Source organism: Mobula hypostoma, chromosome 10, assembly GCF_963921235.1.
Source record: "Mobula hypostoma chromosome 10, sMobHyp1.1, whole genome shotgun sequence".
Lineage (NCBI taxonomy): Eukaryota > Metazoa > Chordata > Chondrichthyes > Myliobatiformes > Myliobatidae > Mobula > Mobula hypostoma.
In genome coordinates, this window is record NC_086106.1 from 113065849 (window position 1) to 113087599 (window position 21751).

General features: G+C 41.6%; 1 protein-coding gene across 1 annotated transcript in view; it reads right to left on the reverse strand.

Moving 5' to 3' along the window:
- Positions 1 to 21751, reverse strand: part of eda (ectodysplasin A) — a 282871-nt gene that overhangs the window by 27419 nt on the left and 233701 nt on the right. Inside the window, exons 5-6 of the mRNA XM_063059824.1 lie at positions 13304 to 13338; positions 2382 to 2433 (exon numbers count right to left, since the gene is read on the reverse strand). Coding sequence (XP_062915894.1) covers positions 2382 to 2433; positions 13304 to 13338 — 87 coding nt within the window. The remainder of the gene's footprint in view (positions 1 to 2381; positions 2434 to 13303; positions 13339 to 21751) is intronic.

The window sequence follows — 21751 nt, forward strand, 5'->3', positions numbered from 1 at the left end:
CACTTTCATTTATAACTAGCATCCCCAACATCTCATTCGCAACTGAGATTCCAATACAAGAATTTTACAAAAGCCACAGAGATGGAGATTTATCGGTTTTTATGAGATGAACAGAAGGATGTTGAAAGTCACTTTTGTAAGGGTGTAATAATTCATTGTCTCTGTCTCCCAACATGGGTCACTGGAGAGTTACACACTGCTAACGGTGAATGGCATTAAACTCTCCGGTTGTTTTGCAATAGAGAAAGAGTGAGATGCTTAGCTTGGATGCTTCTACTTTCATTCCCATTTTACACCACTTCTCTTGGTTAGCAGTAGGTGGATTATAATAGTCAATCACTGATGAGTTAGCTGGCTCATACTTAATAAAAAAAAATCTACCCTTTATGCTTCTAATTTTTAAACATATAATTATCCACCACAGTAGCTTAGGAAGATTTACTTTTGACATGAAAGGATAACTGGAGATTTGCAAATCTTTGTAAAGTGGCCAGGGATTAAATGCTATTCAGTCTAATGCACTTGCTTTATATAGTTTCAAAGAGAATGCATTCCAGTTACTAAGCAGCCGTTACCAGCTTTTGACAGATCCTTCACCTTATGTCACCAAATGATACATCACAATGACAAGCAGTGTAAACAAAATTCATGCAGTAACTAGAAATATTAATCCATGTTTATTTATTTAACCTGCTAAATGGATTAACTGTTGAATTGTCTAAGAGCACCTTGCTTTTGAAGGTTTTCATTCAACCAATGATCTCAGACATCCCACCCTGCAAAAACTCATTTCAGGGAGGTAGCACCATCAATTTGCGGGAGACTTCCGGGAGAGGTGGGATGTCTGCAATAGAGTAGCTCCTTAGCAGCTAGCCAGCTAGTTTAAATAACGTTAGCTATGCTAATGAACGAATGACACCCGTTAAACTCACCTCAACACGTCTTTTACAGACTTAACGCACCATGGGCAATAGAAAAGTCACTGTTGCAAACAGTGCAGCGAGCAACACTGTCATTATTTTGACCCCTATTGGGCAGGGGTACACTTTAGTGTAGTCTGGGGTGACGTACGTTTTATATATTTTTTGGAACACTCTGCCATGGCGCGCTCTTGCTCGCGCTCTCTCTCTCTCATGTGGTCGCTCGCGTGCTCTCAAGCGCTCCCACTTGCTTTCTCTCTCGCTTGCTTGCACGCACGAGCTCTCTCTCGCACGGTCTCTCTTGCTTTCTCTTGCTCACTCTCAAAAAAATTGATTTCTGTGATATTGTATATAATTTGCAGGCATCAGGGAGCACTATTAACATGCGGGAGACTCCTGGAACTTCCGGGAGAGGTGGGATGTCTGCGATCTTAATGTTGAAAATATTCCCAATGCACCTCAAAGAACCATAAGCTGACAGAAATAGATGCCGAGCCAAAGAAGGCAGTAGACTAAAGGTTTCTGCTGAAGAGGCAGGCTTGTAAGAGGGTCTTTCAGGAGGCTAGGAAGCTGACTTGGAGGAAGAATTAAGGGAGGGAGTGACAAACAAACAGCAGAATAAGTTGGAAAGGGGGGATGGGAAGGGTCTCTGATCAACATTAATGCTGGTAGTGAATGATGTTGCCTGAATTAATTATCTCTTTTGCAAATTACAGCTAATCCCTCTGTTAAAAGGTCTAAAGTACAATAATTCTCTCAACTATTCACCTCTTCCTCCCTTCTGTCTCTCTCCTTCTCTCTCTGATTTAAAGATCACCGTTATAAACTCTTCCTCCAAATATACTTTTGGTCATCCTTCCAAATATCTTATCAATTTTTATGATCATTCCTCCATTAAGAACCTTACGATGTTCTCCATGTTAAATTTGTTATATAAAACTGAGCAATCATGGAAATTGCTTCATAAAGAAACAATTTATGTATTGAAGAGAACACTTTATTTAATGGTTTAGCTATTTCTGGATTTTGTCTTCATTCAGGATGTCTACGCTAATACTCCTGATAAAACCTACCAATCAACTACTATATAATACACTCAGGGAAAAGTTCCAGATACACTTCAGTGTGTGGCCCAATATAAGACACAGAGAAATGCAAGGGGATATCATAAGCACTATCTAGGGGCAACTAGACGAGATGGTACCATGGCAAAACATTATTCAATAATGGTACTGCATGAACAAGATGTGCTGAAGGAGGTGTTTCTGTGCTGTACTTTTCTATGATTCTAATAATCTGATTTTCTCTTGCAATCTGCATTACACTGTGTAAATGACAGAATACAGAAAGATCATAGGTTGCTTTTGACAAAAGATGCTCAAAATGACAAAATGATACCTTGCATCAGCTCACTGACTCCCAATGTTAATAATACTATAATTTCATGAATTTAAATCTTACCTTGTTTAACTTGAATCACTGAGTCATGACCCTGGAGGTGGACAACTTCCATCTGCAAGTAATAATTACAATATTATGTTAGGGAAAAAAAAATCTCGTCATCTCAAACACAGCAACTTAAAAGCAGAAAGACTTGTAACAATGATAAATGGTTAAACAAACGCTGTAAATAGGAAGGTTAACTTCCCTTCTCAGGAAATGAAACTCACTTCACTCGAATCCATTTTCTTATCCACTTAATTTCTGTCTGTTTTCTGTTCATTTAATTCCTCTCTGACAACATATGATGCTAATCTTTCCTTTTAGGTGTTAATGAGCCACTGCACATTTGAGCATTGAATTTTCATGTTTCCATCTTCAGCTTCGTTTGCAGTTTCCCTCTTTGTAAAATTAAGGCATTATTTATATTTTAACGTTGTATACAAGAGGAAGAAACCTGAAGCAATCTGATGCAATATCACATAACTCTATGTGGAATAGCATTAAGGTTGTTCTCAATTCCAACAACTTCACCTTTTCTATCTGTTGTTTGCCAAAATCAACAAGGGCAATTGAATGATATTTTTATTATGAAACTGAAGCCAGGTAATAATGTTCAGATGTCAATCTAATTGCACCGCGAAGCAGATAAGAATCAGCAACTAACCTACTTAAGGCTTAGATTCTTGTAAGGATACAAAAGGAAGTCACCTGGCTCAGTAAATATCTCTGTTTTTGTAAGAGAGCGTTTCCCAACCATTTTTATGCCATGGAGCCTTACCATTAACTAAGGGGTCCATGAATCCCAGGTTGGGAACCCCTGTTGTAAGAGATCACAAGGTCCTGCCACATATATAATACCCTCATCTTTGCACCTCTTCATTATTTCAAACTCCACAGGACACTAGAGGGAGTCAGCACTTTAAGCAGCAGGGAACCCCTGATATGACAATGCCTATTCCATCTATTTTTCCCACTGCCCGAATAAAGCATCCAGCATAACCAAAGGCCTCCCCTTTCCCCCGATGTTCTCTCTTCTACCCTCTCCTATTGGGCAGAAGATACACAAATCTGAAAGCACCTACCACTAGGCTCAGGGACAACTTCCGTCCCGCTGTTATCAGACTCTTAAATGCACCTATTGCATGAGAAGGTGGACTCTTGCATCACAATCTACTTGTTATTATCCTGCACTTTACCATTTACCTGCACTGCACTTCCTCTGCAGCTTTTAGACTTTTTTTCTGCATTATTATTGCCGTATCTTTTTCTACCTGTGTTATCATGTTAATCTATATGAACAATATGGAAGACAAGCTTTTCACTATATCTTGGCACATGTGACAATAATAAACCAATTCTAGTTTCAATGAAAAGAGATTACTTTGGATTACTGTTGTTTTTTTTTTCCTTGCCAAGCAGTATGTCCATTTCTGTGGCCAGTGAGACAATCTATTGCTATCATAGCATTATCATATTTGTCTAGTCTTTAGGGTGTGCCTCGCTGTCACTGGAAAACAAGGTTTTTCAGTGCCTCCTCCTAGTCACTCCAAACCTCTACAACACTATACATCTATAAGATAGACCCATTAACTCAGGTTTCCCTTACATTTTCAGGTCTTATCATGAGAAGAGCAAAGGTGGGAAAGACCTGATCAATTTGGACATCTAGACATAGAACAACTCATTCCCTTCAAGCTTAACTCCGTGGCTACCAGTAGAATCTCCAAACTTCTCTCCTCATCTCATATGGAATACGATCGACAAACAGGAGCTTGCCAATCGCATTGGCTATCATTATGGAATCCAACATAAGCAATAAGATATTTTCACATCATGTCCGCAATTGGTGCACTTTTAGATCTCCAAAACCCTCTTCATAGCCTGCCATACTCCCAGCCAAACTTATCTTCTGGCAGGAAATATTAGGTATCCAGCACAGCATCTTTCTTGTCTGCATTTATTCACAATGTCTAATGTTACGTTTACCCACCAGATCATCTGGATTGTATTAATATTGTCTTCCAACATATACCTTTCATATTCAGTTTATGTGAGACAACCTGCCCAAGTGCTGTCTGTTAACATAGATTGGACTTGACACTTCAACAAGAGTTCAATCAGCTGGCTACTTTTTCAGGAAGAGTATTATTCCTCTGCAACGTAATTATCCCTTTGCAGAGGCTGGTGCTTTTTGTTTTGTAATTCTTGCTGTTTGGTAGCCAACAATAACATGATTTGCATTTCACAGAATGCCTTGAGGAAGAGTGTGTTTGATTTATTTAAATAAATACTCAATGGCCACTTTATGAGATACATCCTGTAACTAATGAAGGAGCCAGTGAGTTTATGCTCTTGGTCTTCTGCTACTGTAGCCTATCCAATTCAAGGCTTGACATGTTGCGCATTCAGAGATGCTCTTCTGCACACCACTGTTGTAACACATGGTTATTTGAGTTACTGTTGTCTTGAAGCGGTCCGGCCATTCTCCTCTGGCTTCTCATTAACAAGATATTTTCACCCACAGAACTGTTGCTCAGTGGAACTTTGTTTTTTCCCAATCGCTGGATTTTTTTTTGTTTTTTCCTAAAGTGCTCTGCAATCAACAATAGCTTCATTCTAAATGTTCTCGCAATACTTTTACAATGTCAACAAAGCTCATTTTGGCTGGTCTGGTTGGAGCAGTTCAACTTCTAAGCAAACTGCCTGCTCTTCCACTAATTCCTCTTAGTTACATGGGCACGTTTTTGGCTGGCGGACCATTATCTACCCTGTGGAGGTAGGATGCTGGGGCTTTGTTGGCGCATCAACGACAAGGTTACTCTGTGATATGTCAGTGACTGGAGTGAGGCTCAGGAGGGCCGACAGAGAGTTGGCTGAAGAGGCAGAAAATGGCAGCTTTCAGCTGTGGCTGAGAAGGAAGGGCGGAAACTGGGGGACCAATTAACTCCATTGGAAGCTGCAGAAAGTGAAGAGAGATGTCACTGCCACTGTTCCACCACCAGGAGATGTACTAAGGTTAAGGGAGTGAAACACCAATGAATGATGGTCGCTGACCGATGACCCTGCAGCTGACCTAAGAAAACTGTTGGAGGTGTGGCAGGCAGCAATGCCAAGCAGTAAACAATACCTCCCTGTAAATCTCATTGTGTATATAGTTGACGTGCATTCTACATTGAGTTTGAGTTTATAGCTAACCATAAATTATAAGTTGTATAGTTAACACATCTGTACTACTTGAGTAATATTGCAAATATATCGTTTGGTTAAACATTCTTTGTTGTTTACATAATTCATTACAGATTATACGAAGAAGTAAGTGTCATTATGTCATTATGCCACTACATCATATGCATGCGCCTCACTGAAGTAAAAAGAAACTAAATGTACACGAGTTTCAACTTTTTCTTTCATTAGTTAAAGGGCTGAACAGCCTAATTCTGCTCCTATGTTTTATGTTTTAGAGTTACAAGAGATAACAATAATGACTTTTAAGTAAATTCCAATGTGAAACTGAGCTTTTGATGAGGGCTGGGGGAGTTATAATCACCCAGCAACTGAGCACGTATCACCAAGCTCAGAAAACTTTGATCCTGCTGTTATCAGACTGTTGAATGGACCTCCTGCTTGCTGAAGGATGAACTTCCAGTTTCCCAACCTATCTAACTATGGCTCTTTCATTTTATCTACCTATTCTGCATTCCGTTTTCCTATTCACTGCCTCGATGTACTCACATCTAGAAAGATCTGTCTGGATGGCACGCAAGCAAAAGCTTTTCATTGTAACTCAGCACACGTAACAATGATGAATTAATCATGTTGGTGCATTCATCATATAGTCTTACATTTAAAGAATATATGTTTGGCTGTGGTAATGGAGAATTGGTTACATCAGACGCTGTCTTTGCTAGGTCAGTGGTGGAATGGGCGACCAGTTTCATGTTCCTTGGTGTCAAAATCTCACAGGATCTATCCTGGGCCCAACATATAATGATGCATGCCAATAGGAGCTTAAGGAGATTTGGTATGTCACCAAAGACTCTTAACAAATTTCTATAGATACACTGTGGAGAGCATTCTGTCCGGTTGCACAGGATTGAAATGTGCACAGAGGGCTGTAACTCTGCCAGCTCCTTCACGGGCACAAGTCTCCTCACCGTCGAGGACATCTTCAAAAGGCGATGCTTTACTTCCTGAGAAAACTAAAGAAATTTGGCCTGTCCCCTAAAACTCTCACTAATTTTTATAGATGCACCGTAGAAAGCATTCTTCTAGGGTGTATCACAACCTGGTATGGAAGTTGTCCTGTCCAAGACCGAAAGAAGCTGCAGAAGATTGTGAACACGGCGCAGCACATCACACAAACCAATCTTCCGTCCTTGGACTCACTTTACACCGCACGCAGTCGGAGCAGTGCTGCCAGGATAATCAAGGACACGACCCACCCAGCCAACACACTTTTCGTCCCTCTTCCCTCCGGAAGAAGGCTCAGGAGCTTGAAGACTCGTACGGCCAGATTTGGGAACAGCCTCTTTCCAATTGTGATAAGACTGCTGAACGGATCCTGACCCGGATCTGGGCCGTACCCTCCAAATATCCAGACCTGCCTCTTGGTTTTTTTGCACTACCTTACTTTCCCTTTTCTATTTTCTATTTATGATTTATAATTTAAAATTTTAATATTTACTAATTTTTTCTATTTTTAATATTTAATATTTGTAATCCAGGGAGCGGGAAGTGCAGAATCAAATATCGCTGTGATGATTGTATGTTCTAGTATCAATAGTTTGGTGACAATAAAGTATAAAGTAAAGAAGAGAGTTTCCATCATTAAGATCCCTCACCATTTGTGACATGCCATCTTCTCTTTACTACCGTCACTAAGGAGGTACCAGAGCCTGAAGACCCACACAAAATGTTTTAGGAACATCTTCTCTTCTGCCATCAGATTTCTGAATGGTCCATGAATCCAAGGACACTACTTTAATATAACTTTCATACTATTTATTTACTTAGTTTTATTGTAATTTATAGCAAGTTTTTATGTACCACTGCACACAATACAACAGATTTAAAATCTGTGATAATAAACCTGATTTCTCATTCAGCTGAAAGAATTTGGCTACATCAGTGCAGTTTGATACTCAGAACATAGCAGAGGACAAAATTGCAATTAGCTTGGCATATTTTATCTTTACACATCACCTGGCACAAGCATCCAGTGACCTCTAACCAGGCCTCAGCTGGCATCATTTTAGCACCTGTCTGCCTGAGATGATTAACAGTGGGTCACAAGACACACAGGTGACACCACTGTGACAGACCATGCTAGTCCCCAGTGAGTTGAGCAACTGGACCATCTGTTCAATGTCAGCTAGAGCTGGTGACATGGCATCATTTCAGATATTAACAAGTAAACACTCAGTGGCCACGTTATGAGGTACACCTGCTTGTCAATGGAAGTATCTAATCAGCCAATCACGTGGCAGAAACTCAATCTCTAAGAGCATGTAGACATGGTCAAAGAGGTTGAGTTGTTGTTCAGACCGAACGCCAGAATGGGGAAGAAATCTGATGTAAGTGACTTTGACTGTGGATGAATGATTGTTGATGACAGACAGGGTAGGTTGAATACCTCAGAAACTGCTAATCTGCTGGGATTTTTGCACACAACGGTGTCAAGAGTTTACAGCGAATGGAATAGGCCCTTCTGGACCAACAACCCCCACTGCCCAGCAACCCACTTATTTAACCCCAGCCTAATGGCAGGACACTTTACAACGACTAATTAACCTACCAACCAGGACAGCTTTGGACTATGGGAGGAAACCAGATCACCTAGAAAAAAACCCATACTTTCACGGGGAAGATGTACAAACTCCTCACAGAAGATGTCGGAATTGAAGTCTGAACTTCAATGCCCTGAGCTGTAATAGCATCGTGCGAAAATGCCTTGTTAATAAAGAGAGGTCAGAGGAGAATGGACAGAGTGGCTCGAGCTGAGCAGAAGGCAGCATTAAGCCAAGTAACACGGTTCAATAGTGGTGAGCTGAAAGGCACCTCTGACCTTGAACCAGCAGAAGACCACGCACACTTTATTAAGGTGGCCACTGGGTGTACTCTGACAGGGCTTTAATAGCACAGAAAGAAAAGTACTGTGATAATATAACAATTGCTTTACATTCCGCAAACCTTTTAGCAAATGGACCAAAGTACATCTGCAGTATATAAGAGGAGAAGATTGACACATCTTTTCATCTCTCTGTTCCTACATGAAATTAGCTTTGGCTGTTTTAATCCTAAAAGTTCCTAAAAGACAGAGGAACAGCAGCAGCAACCACTTCCAGTGGCATGGTAGTGTAGCGGTTAGCATTAACACGGCTGTAGCACCAATGAATCATAATTAGAATCAGGCTTCTGTTCTTCCTCCTTGACAGTAGCAATGAGGAGAGGGTGTGTCCTGGGTGATGGGAGCCCTTTTTGAGGCATTGGGGCTTTTGAAGGTGACTCTGATATTGGGGAGGTTAATATCCATGATGGAGCTGGTCGAGTTTACAACTTTCTGCATCTTTTTCCGATCCTGTACAATGGTGATGCAACCAGTTAGAATGCTCTTCACGGTACATCTGTAGAAAATTGCTGAAGTCTTTGGTGACGTACCAAGTCACCTCAGACTCCTAATGAAATATACCTGCTGTCCTGCCTTCTTTGTAATTGCATCAATATGTTAAGCCCATAAAGATCTTCAGAGATACTGACACCCAGGAACTTGCAACTGCTCACCCTTTCCACTGCTGACCCCTTGATGAGAACTGATTCATGTTCCCTCAACTTCTCCTTTCTGAAGGCCACAGTCAATTCCTTGGTCTTACTGACGCTGACAGCAAGGTTGGTGCTGTAACACCACTCAACCAGCTGATCTATCTCACTCCTGTACGCCTCCTTGTCACCATCTGAACTTCTGCCAGCAATAGTTGTGTCATCAGCAGATACACAGATGGTGTTTGAGCTGGGTGTGGACAGAGCAGAGCAGTGGGCTAAGTATGCATCCTAGAAGAGCGGCAATGTTGATTGTCAGTGGGGAGGAAGGTTATTTGCTATATAAGGCAGTCAAGGATCCAGTTGTAGAGGGAGATACAGAGGCCCAGGCTTTGGAACCTGTTGACTAGAACTGTGGGTATGATTGTGTTGAACACTGAGCTGTAATCAAAATACAGCAGCCTGATGTAAGTTTTGGTATTGTCCAGGTGATCGAAGGGCCAGTGGAGAGTCACTGAGAAAGTATCCACTCTAAACCTATTGTGGCGATAGGCAAATTACAGCAGGTCCAGGTCCTCACTTAGGCCATGACAGCCTCTCACAGCATTTCATCACAGTGGATGTGAGTGCAACCGGATGCTGGACATTGGGGCAGCTCACTCTGCTCTTCCTCGGTACTGGTATGATCATTGTCCTTTTGAAGCAGGTGAGGACCTCCGACTTCAATCCATGAGAGATTGAAGATGTCCTGGAACACTTGCGACGGTTGGTTAGCACAGGTTTTCAGTGCCCTGCCAGGTTTAATTCCTGTTGCTGTCTGTAAGGATTTGTACATTCTCCCCATGACCGTATGCATTTCCTTCGTACCAGTTAGTGGGTTAACTCTTCACTTGGATGTAGTTGGGTGGCGTGGGCTCATTGGGCTGGAAGGGCCTGCTACCACTTTGCCACTCTAAACTAAAAAATGACACTTTTACAGCATATCAAAGCAGTGAATTAAACACTTAACAACTTCATTGAGCATCATCAAATATTTAGGCAGATGAACAGAAACTTGGTAGGACATTGGCTTTTAGCAGTGGTTTCATTGAGGAAGAAAAAGAAAAGACTGACAATTTTTTTTGGGATATTCTAGAGTTTACAAGCTGAAAACACAGCCATCAATGGTGAAGATATTAAATTTGAGAATTGTACAAAGATTGAGACATAGGAAAATGAGGGGTGACCTCTTAGAAGTTTATAAAATCGTGAGGGACATAGATAAGTTGGCGCGTGGCCAAGTGGTAAGGCGTTCGTGTAGTGATTTGAGGTCGCTAGTTCGAGCCTTGGCTAAGGCAGCGTGTGGGTCCTTGAGCAAGGCACTTAACCACACATTGCTCTGCGACGACACCAGTGCCAAGCTGTGTGGGTCCTAATGCCCTTCTAACTGCTGGTCTTCCATACAACCTTGCACAGGCCTGCACCCTGGAAACTTTCCAAGGTGCAAATCCATGGTCTCATGAGACTAACGGATGCCTTTATAGATAAGTTGGACAGTCATAGTCTTTTCCCCAGTGTTGGTATGTCACTACTAGAGGCCACTGATATAAGGGGGAGAGATTTTAAAAAGGTCTGAGTTTTACACAGGGAATAGTGAGTACCTGGAATGAGTGCCAGAGGAACTGGTTATATGGGGGCGTACAATTGAAACATTTGAGGTATCTGGATAGGTAGATGGAGGGGAGAGGCTTAGAGGGTTACAGGCCTGGATGCAAGCAACTGGAATTAGCAGGGAGGATGCTGTGGTCAGCATGAACCAATGGGACTGAAGAGCCTGTTTTCATGCTGTAGGAGTCTAAGTGTGGTTACCTTAGGATTGAGCATGGAAGAGTGAGACAGTGGAAGGATTTTAAAACAAGGACAAGAAGCTTAAGATGGAGGCATTGTTAGGTTGGGAGCAAACACAAGACAGTCAGCTTATACGTGATTGGTGGGTGGTCACAACTCGATGAAAGGTTGTTGAACGATGTAGAGTTTTAGATGAGAAATTAAACCCAGGCAGGGTACACACAGTGAGCGGCTGCACCCTTCTGGGAAGTGTTGCTGAAGAGAGAAAAAGGTACAAGTTCATATTTCCCAGCAAGTGGCAAAAGGATGACAAAGAAGTCATGTGGCATTCTTGCCTGCGTCAGCCGAGACACTGAGTGCAAGAATTGGGACATCAGGTTACAGTTGGACAAGAGATTGGTCAGCTGCCCTTGGAGCACTGTGTGCAGTTCCAGTTTCCACACTCTAGGAAGGATGTGCTTGAAGGATGCAAGGAAGATTCACAGGATTTTGTCTGGATTGGATGGCTTGAGTTATTAGAAAAGATTGGATGGTCTGGGGAGAAAAAGAGGCAGAGAGATTTCAAAATAAAGGTGTATAAAATTATGAGTGGCATAGATGGGGTAGCCAGATCCTTTTTCCCATGATCATCATCATCATTATGTTCCGTGCTATATTACGTGGGCAATCTCATGACCATGATTGTCCTTGGCAATTCTTCTACAGCAGTGGTTTGTCATTGCTTTTTTTCCGGACAGTGCCTTTACATGATGGGTGACCCCAGCCGTTATCAATACTCTTCAGAGATTGTCCGCCTGGCACCAGTGGTCGCATAACCAGGACTTGTGATGTGCATCAGCTGCTCATACGACAATCCACTACCTGCTCCCATGACTTCATGTGACCCTGATCGGGTGGGGGGGGGGTGGTGCTAAGCAAGTGCTACACCTTGCCCAAGGGTGACCTACAGGTTAGCAGAGGGAAGGAGTGACTTTCATCCGTACCTCCAACCAGCCACCTACTTCCCATGATAGAGTTGTCTAAAACTAGAGGGCACAGGTCTGATGTGAGAGGGTGGAGATTGAAAGGGGAGCTGAAGGTCGAGTTTTTAATCGCAAAGTACAGTTGGTTCCCAAACCGAGCTGCCAGAGGAGGTGGCGGAAGAAGGAACAATAACAACTTTTAAAAGGTATCTGAAGAGGTACTTGAATGAGCAGGGCGTAGAGGGAGCTGGAACAATGTAGCCAAGAGGGAGTAGTTATAGAGAGGCATGGCAGTTGACACTGATACAGTAGGTGGAAGGGCCTGTTTTTACACTGTATCTCTCTATGACCTGAAGTTTATAGAGAATGATTAAGTGGCTTACCAGGAGTTCACTGAAATGAATCAATTCTGGCTGAGGAAGCTAGAGATATAGCAATCAAATATACTTAATGTTAAAGAAGTCCATGAGTTCCTTGATATGTTGTTGGAGCACAAAAGGCAAACTCATGCAAAGCCATAGTGGGTATCCAAAGTGAAAATGTAAGACTAGGATTTAATATTCTGGAGGATAAACTCAAAATCATCTGCTAAAATATACTAAGTTTAAAACTCCAAAGTAAACTATTCAGCCAAATAGATACAAGAGTTCTAAGATCATCTGTCCAGCTTTTTCCCCTTAGAATTCAACCATCCATCCAATAACTGATGCTTTACTCCACTTTTCTTATTTTGTATGTCTTAAACTTCAGAAACATTTTACTTCAGCTGAGCTTTTCTCATACTTCCATAACTTTATAATTTAGGACATGAAAATAAACCATGATCCATACCAATAAGACCATAAGAATGTAAGGTATAGGAGTCAAATTAGGCCATTTGGCCCATTGAGTCTGCTCTACCATTTCCTCATGGCTGATCCATTTTTCTTCTCAGCTCTAATTTCCTGCCTTCTCCCCTTATCCCCTCATGTCCTGACTAAACAACCTCTGCCTTAAATATACTCAATGAGTTGGCCTCCACAGCCACCTGTGGCAATGAATTCCAAAGGTTCACTGCTCTCCAGCTAAAGAAATTTCTTCTCGTCTCCATTCTAAAAGGGTGCCCCTCTATTTGGAGGATGAAGACAGCATCCAGAGGCACAAGAGACCATAGATAGTGGAATCAGCAGCAAAAGGTAATGTCACTGCAGTTTGCTTGCAGAATATTGGCCACACTGGTCTTAAACTATCCCTCATTTGTTGCTGTGTTAAAATCACTCCACAAAGGTGAGCATCATGATTAGCTGAAGGGTATCTATAAGTTAATAGTAAATGCCTCCTTTGTCAATGATTCCCACATCCCCAACAATCGACTAGAATACACATGAGAAAAGTGTGCTAACAAAGTATACTTACTGCTGACCGACTGTCTGAAGCTTTGTCCAAAGTACCTGAAAAATACAGTCATATGGTAATACATAAAATTACTTCCATTTTCTTTTCTGAATTATTCCACGTGAATATTGCCATACTTTGTTTCCAACCTGGTTAAGTACGCATATCATTTCCAAAAGTAGAATTCAGCCCTGTCCACCCAGCTGTTTAAATTCAACAGGTTTAGCTGGTGTTCTGCCATTCTGGATATTGGGGCAGGACTTAGAATATGCAAATTAAGTTAGATGATGCCATTGATACGTGTTGCAATGTTTAATCCAGACTGAGCACGAACATTACTATGGGCTTTCACCAGATTATAGGATACTGAGCCTTTGGAAGAGGTTTGTAAAAATAACTTACACAAGATGAATTTCTTGTATTATTTTCCTTTCAAGACAACAATGAATGCAGGAGTTCTCTGTGTTCTCAATGTGATGTCTTTCTGTACCATAAAACACTGAACCTCAACACTGAGCACAAACCATGGACTCACTTTTAAGGACCCGACAACTCATGTTCTCAGCGTTATTTATCTATATATCCATCAACAGGGGCACACTCGGCCTCTTGGGGTCCAAACAAAGGTGTAATCGTTTGTCCTTAGCGTCTTTTGTGTGATTTCAAGACATTGTTGGATATTAAGAACATCAAGTGCTGCAGTTCTGTCCTGGTGGTGAGTCGCTTGATGGCATTGGAGTTAGACTTCTTGCGCACAGTGTCGCTGGCGGCTACAGCCACCCAGGGAGAAATGAACCAGAGGCGGTGCATGGTCCAACAAATAATGCAAATGTTTGTCTTGGACAATTTTCCTATTTTTTTTTGCTATCATAACTGTATGTGCTGCGTGTGACTGTTGGTATTGTGTTTTGCACCTTGGCCCTGATAGAACACAGATTTATTTGGCTGTATTCATGTGTATGGTTGAATGACAATTAAACTTGAACAAAACTACAGATTTATTTATTTATTACTATTGATTGTTGTTGTTTCTTTTGTATTTGCGCAGTTTGCCTATTTTTGCACCTAGGCTGCTTGTCAAGTCTTTATTTGTGTGTAGTATTTCATTGATTTCTATCGTATTTCTTTGCTCTAATGTGAACGCCTGCAAGAAAATAACTATCAGGGTAGTACATGGTGACATGTAGACATGTATGCAGTTTGATAAAAAAAATATAGTTTGACTATTGAATACCCCAGGAGTATTAAAAGGGAGACAATGGTAACCTAATTTCCACATTTGAAACATCACCAGTAAGAAATATCCCATTTCATAGAAGCGTTTCCTGACTGCAAAATAGACTACCGTCCCTTCATTGTCATTTAGTCTAAACCTTGAAATTCCCTACTGAACACTGTTGTAGGAATAACTTCATTAGAAGGATCACAGCATATCCATGTGCTGGCTCACACCATCCCTTTTAAGGGCAATAAGGCATGAGTGATATCAACTAACCTTCTCAGTAATCCCCACACTACATGAATTTTAAAAGAAGGATTTATTTTCACTCATATTGCAGTGACCATTTGTTAGAAGACTTAAAAAATTTCTTCACACCACTGCCCCATGCAGTTGTTTCCTTAGTTGAGAATGTTATTTGTTTTAAACAATAAAGTTTGTTCATGAAACATCAAGTTTATTTGCTGGGAAATGCATTAGATTTACTATTCTCTCAATTTGTTGTTGACCAAATCAAGTTGCCGATGCCTAGTCATTCTACTGGTAAGAAAGTCCCAGCTAGATTAACAGCAGAGTTAAAGGGTTGCTGGGAAGTTTTGTAAGTGTATCAGTCACTCTTCTAGACTCTCATGTGGAATTCAGTCGATTAATTTCCAAACATTAACTGACATAAGATCATCTGCATGTTTACGACCTCCTAGAAAGACATTTCAGCCCATCGAATTTTCCCTGTAATCTATACTCAACAACTTTCCTCAGACTTTACTATAACAATTATACCAGGAGGTTGGTGGAATTTACAGTGACCAAACAACCAACCCACCTGACGTCTTTGGGATGCAGATGAAAGCAGAGCACCTGGAAAAAAACCCATGCTGTCACAAGGAGAAGATGCATAGTCCACACAGACAGCATGCTGAACCTGGGTCACTGGGTGACTGAGGAGGCAGCTGCACATTCCATGATGCTCATTTCGTAACATTTTACTAGGTCTGAATGAATATGTTCAGGAGTGAAAAATAGAAACAGCTCTGCCAACTACAAATGAAAAAAGGCTGCCAAATGAATAACAAAATTTTTCTCCAGCTGTTGCAGCTTCATTAAAGTAGTATATCTGTTTTCTCAGTTTTAGATCCTAAATGGTTTTTGCTCATTAATCCTCATTGATGAATGAATCAGATTTAGATTATGAGAACACTCAGTCCTCTTTTATTGTCAATTAGAAATGCATACATGCATTAAGAAATAATACAATGTTTCTCCAGTGTGATAGCACAGAAAACAAGACAGACCAAAGACTAACACTGACAAAACCACATAATTATAACATACAGTTACAGCAGTGCAAAGCAATACCATAATTTGATGCAGAACAGTCCATAGGCACAGTAAAAAAAAAAATAGTCTCAAAGTCCCCGAGTCGATCGACTCCCAAATCCCCGATAGTAGGCAGCAAAAGGGAGAAACACCCTGCCATAAACCTCCAGGCACTGTCAACTTGCCGATACCTTGGAAGCAGCCGACCACAGCCGACAATAATTAAGGATCTTTTTTAAGGAAGTGGTTTTGCAAGGAATTTCAGCTGGCTTCTGAACAGGAGAGAAACAATGGAACGTCAAGCAGAGGTTTTTATGCTCTAGATGTAGTACAGCAATGTCTGCTTTGTGCAGGTGCCCTAACAGTGAAGCTTTAGTCCGATTTGTCTGCTCTCTGCCACCATTGCAGAGGAAGGAAAGCTAGTTGCTAGCTGCAGGTTAGGGGTGGGTTGCAGACAGAATTGAATAGAGAAGTGTGATTGGACAGAGGACCAGGCTGGGGCCCAGAGCCGTAGAGAGGGAGAGTATTTGGCGACAATTGGGGAATTGGGGTCAGGCTGAAAAGTGGAAGGGAAACAGTGTGAGGTGGAAAGTCAGTCAAAATCTCTAATGACATTAAAAGAAGCACTTAGAAAGATCTGTCAAAAAAGTCCCAAGGTCTACAGTTTAAAAGCATATTACCATGTATGCTGGAAATCTGAAATGCTTGAATGTGAGATAGCACTGTGGAGAGATGGAGATACAACTTCACGTTCTTGACCTTTCACCAATTTTGGAAAAACACAACAGAATATGCATATGCTAGAAGTCTTGAGCAACACTCACAAAATGTGGAAGGAACTCAGCAGGTCAGGCAGCAACAATGGAGGGGAATAAGTTGATGCCCTTCATCAACATTGGGAAGGATGGGGATAGAAGCTCAAATGATAAGGTGGGGGAGGGGAGGGGAAGGAGTACAAGCTGACAGGTTGCCAGATGAGAGAGAAGGTGGGTGGGACAGGGAAGGGGAGAAGGGTCATGGTAATTCTGAGCAGAGATTCTCATTGATTAATGAATTGGTAACAATAATTAAGTATCTTGGATTAATAATTAAGCTTTTGGATCATTGGGACCACTATTGGCGCAGGCATGACCTGTACAAAAGGGACGGGTTTCACTTGAATCTTAGGGGGACCAATATCCTGGCCGGGAGATTTGCGAGGGCTACTAAGGTGACTTTAAACTAGAATGGTTGGGGGGAGGGAATCAAATTAAGGAGACTAGGAGAGGAAAGATTGATGTAAGGGAAAAAGAAGAAGAAGATAACAAAGCTGTTTGCTCAATTAAGGATAAACAGAGAGTGGGAGGGGGAGAGTTTCCTAAATGCATCTATTTTAATGCTAGGAGCATAGTAAGAAAGGTGGATAAGCTTAGAGCATGGATTGATACCTGGAAATATGATGTTGTAGCTATTAGTGAAACGTGGTTGCAGGAGAGGCAACTAAATATTCCAGGATTTCTTTGTTTCAGGTGTGATAGAATAGGAGGGGCAAGAGGGGGAGGTGTTGCATTGCTTGTCAGGGATTATATAACAGCAGTGCTCTGGCAGGATAGATTAGTGGACTCATCTAGGGAGGCTATTTGGGTGAAATTGAGGAATAGGAAAGGTGTTGTGATGCTTATAGGGGTGTATTATAGACCATCTAATGGGGACTGAGAACTGGAGGAGCAAATTTGTAGGGAGATAGCAGATATTTGTAGTAAACATAAGGTTGTGATTGTGGGAGACTTTAATTTTCCACACATAGACTGGGAAGCCCATTCTGTAAAAGGGCTGGATGGTTTGGAGTTTGTAAAATGTGTGCAGGATAGTTTTTTGAAACAATACATAGAGGTACCAACTAGAGAAGGGGCAGTATTGGATCTCCTGTTAGGGAATGAGACAGGGCAGGTGACGGAGGTATTTGTTGCGGAGCACTTCGGGTCCAGTGATCACAATACAATTAATTTCAGTGTAATTATGGAGAAGGATAGGATTGAGATTTTTGATTGGAGAAAGGCTAACTTTGAGGAGATGCAAAATGATTTAGAAGGAATGGATTGGAAAAATTTGTTTTATGGGAAGGATGTAACAGAGAAATGGAGGTCATTTAAAGGTGAAATTTTGAGGGTTCAGAATCTTTATGTTCCCGTTAGGTTGAAAGGAAAGGTTAAAAGTTTGAGAGAGCCATGGTTTTCAAGAGATATTAGAAACTTGGTTCAGAAAAAGAGAGAGATCTTCAATAAATATAGGCAGCTTGAAGTTAATGAGGTACTCGAGGAATATAAAGAATGTAAAAAGAATCTTAAGAAAGAAATTAGAAAAACTAAAAGAAGATACGAGGCTGCTTTGGCAAGTAAGGTGAAAATAAATCCAAAGTGTTTCTACAGTTATGTTAGTGGCAAAAGGATAGTGAGGGATAAAATTGGTCCCTTGGAGAATCAGAGTGGACGGGTATGTGCGGAGCCAAAAGAGATGGGGGAGATTTTGAACAATTTCTTTTCTTCGGTATTCACTAAGGAGAAGGATATTGAATTGTGGAAGGTAAAGGAAACAAGTAGGGTAGTTATGGAAAGTATGACAATTAGGGAAGAGGAAGTACTGACACTTTTAAGGAATATAAAAGTGGATAAGTCTCCGGGTCCAGACAAGATATTCCCTAGGACTTTGAGGGAAGTTAGTGTAGAAATAACAGGGGCTCTGACAGAAATATTTCAAATGTCATTAGAAACAGGAATGGTGCCGAAGGATTGGCGTATCGCTCATGTGGTTCCATTGTTCAAAAAAGGGTTCTAAGAGTAAACCTGGCAATTATCGGCCTGTGAGTTTGACGTCAGTGTTGGGTAAATTGATGGAAAGTACTTCTGGATAGACAGGGTCTGATTAGGAACAGTCAACATGGATTTGAGCTTGGAAGGTCATGTTTGACAAATCTTATTGAATTTTTTGATGAGGTTACTAAGAAAGTTGACGAGGGTAAAGCAGTGGATATTTTCTATATGGACTTCAGTAAGGCCTTTGACAAGGTTCCACACGGAAGGTTAGTTAGGAAGGTTCAATCATTAGGCATTAATATGGAAGTAGTAAAGTGGATTCAGCAGTGGCTGGATGGGAGACGCCGGAGAGTAGTTTTGGATAATTGTTTGTCAGATTGGAGCCTGGCGACTAGTGGTGTGCCTCAGGGATCTGTACTGGGTCCAATGTTGTTTGTCATATATATTAATGATCTGGATGATGGGGTGGTAAATTGGATTAGTGAGTATACAGATGACACTAAGATAGATGGTGTTGTGGATGATGAAGAAGGTTTTCAAAACATGCAGAGAGATTTAGGACTGTTAGAAAAGTGGGCTGAAAGATGGCAGATGGAGTTTAATGCTGAAAAATGTGAGGTGCTACATTTTGTTCGAACTAATCAAAATAGGACATACATGGCAAATGGTAGGGCACTAAAGAATGCTTTAGAACAGAGGGATCTGGGAATAATGGTGCATCGTTCCCTGAAGATGGAATCTCATGTGGATAGGGTGGTGAAGAAAGCTTTTGGTTTGCTGGCCTTTATTAATCACAGCATTGAGTATAGGATTTGGGATGTAATGTTGAATTTGTATAAGGCATTGGTAAGGCCAAATCTGGAGTATTGTGTACAGTTCTGGTCACCGAATTATAGGAAGGATGTCAATAAAATTGAGAGAGTACGGAGGGGGTTTACTAGAATGTTGCCTGGGTTTCATCTCCTAAGTTACAGAGTAAGGTTGAACAAGTTAGGTCTTTATTCTTTGGAGCGTAGAAGGTTGAGGGGCGACTTGATAGAGGTGTTTAAAATTATGAGGGGGATTAATAGAGTTGACGTGGTTAGACTTTTTCCATTGAGGGTGGGGAAGATTCAAACAAGAGGGCATGCGTTGAGAATTAGAGGACAAAAGTTTAGGGGTAACATGAGGGGGAACTTCTTTACTCAGAGAGTGGTAGCTGTGTGGAACGAGCTTCCAGCAGAAGTGGTTGAGGCAGGTTCGATGTTGTCATTTAAAGTTAAATTGGATAGATATATAGACATTAAAGATATGGAGGGTTATGGGCTGAGTGCAGGTCGGTGGGAATAGGATAGGGTAAGAGTTCGGCACGGACTAGAAGGGCTGAGATGGCCTGTTTCTGTGCTGTAATTGTTATATGGTTATATATGGTTACATGGTTATATCTTTTTAAAGGAAAAGGAACGAGTGTCGTTGCTTGGTTACATGTATAAATGAAGCATTCTATTAAAAAATAACCATATAACCATATAACAATTACAGCATGGAGACAGGCCATCTTGGACCTTCTAGTCCATGCCGAACTCCTACTCTCACCTAGTCCCACTGACCTGCACTCGATCTATAACCCTCCATTCCCTTCCTGTCCATATATCTATCCAATTTAACTTTAAATGACAGCATCGAACCTGCCTCAACCACTTCTGCTGGAAGCTCGTTCCACACAGCTACCACTCTCTGAGTAAAGAAGTCCCCCCTCATGTTACCCCTAAACTTTTGCCCCTTAACTCTCAACTCATGCCCTCTTGTTTAAAACTCCCCCACCCTCAATGGAAAAAGCCTATCCACGTCAACTCTATCAATCCCCCTCATAATTTTAAACACCTCTATCAAGTCCCCTCTCAACCTTCTACGCTCCAAAGAATAAAGAACTAATTTGTTCAGCCTTTCTCTGTAACTTAGGAGATGAAACCCAGGCAACATTTTGGTAAACCTCCTCTGCACTCTCTCAATTTTATTGACATCTTTCTTACAATTATTATTAAAATATTAAAAAATATTAAAATTTATCTTTTAAAGACAATTGAAAAGTAACATAATTTCTGAATAGTATTGTCATTGTTATTAATTAAATTCCTCTCCTCGCCTTGGGCGGCAACCTTGGCATTTGTCTGTTTTTCACTAGGCTGAGTTGCTAGCTCGACGCTCAACCCAGCACGGATGGAAAGTGTACAAGGAGTCGGCCAGATTTGAACCCGGGATCTCTCGCCACAAAGTGCCACTACACTGCTGACTGGCTATGGTCATTGCATTTCATATACAACAAAAAAATGTGATTGTGAAATTGTAAGCTTTGGTACATATTATGACGAGAATACACATAAATTGAGATGTTTGCTGGCCTGGGCTAGCACCAGTGGCATCAGCAGTTGGTCTGCCACCTGTTCTCAGGGGAGGGAGAGATAAGGAACAAAATGAACAGCATTTGGAGATGTTAATGAAGGAGCCATCAGTCTGGGTATTGTCAAGATCGGCTCCCCCTTTGAACCCTGAACTGTTTGAAGTGATGGACAGGCGATCTGGAGATGTGTAATGAAGGGACGGGAGAGAGAGCTGTCTAGAGCGGCTCCCCCTTTGAACCCTGAACTGTTTGAAGTGATGGACAGGCGATAGCCCAGCAGGGGGATAAAAAGGGACAGGTTCACTAAGGCAACACACACACACGACACCCCGAGGTAACGAGACCCTGGAAGCGGTGCGCCTCTCACAAGTCGGTGGAAAGCTCTTGGATGGCTGATCGCGGGATCAGCCTTAGACGCACAGGGTGGAAAGGTACGATCAGCGGGAACCCGGTGTGTGTCCGCCCTTGCTTGGGTGCCGGGTTCACTGAAGAGGATCGACCACATCTGGAGGAGGGGTCACAGTCGGTGATCCCAGGTGACATCACAAAGGACCCGCCAGAAAGCTGCTTGTGAGCAATATCGCAGGTCTGTGAGTGGAAGCCGTTTTAAATGATCAGTCGTTCTCGTTCTCTCTCTCCCTCCGCCCCCACGTTGTCCATCGCCATGGCAACGATTACTGCGGACTGAACTAAATTGAACTGGACTTTGTGTCACTTTGAAATTCGTCATTTACCCCTAGACAACGATAGAGCTTGATTGA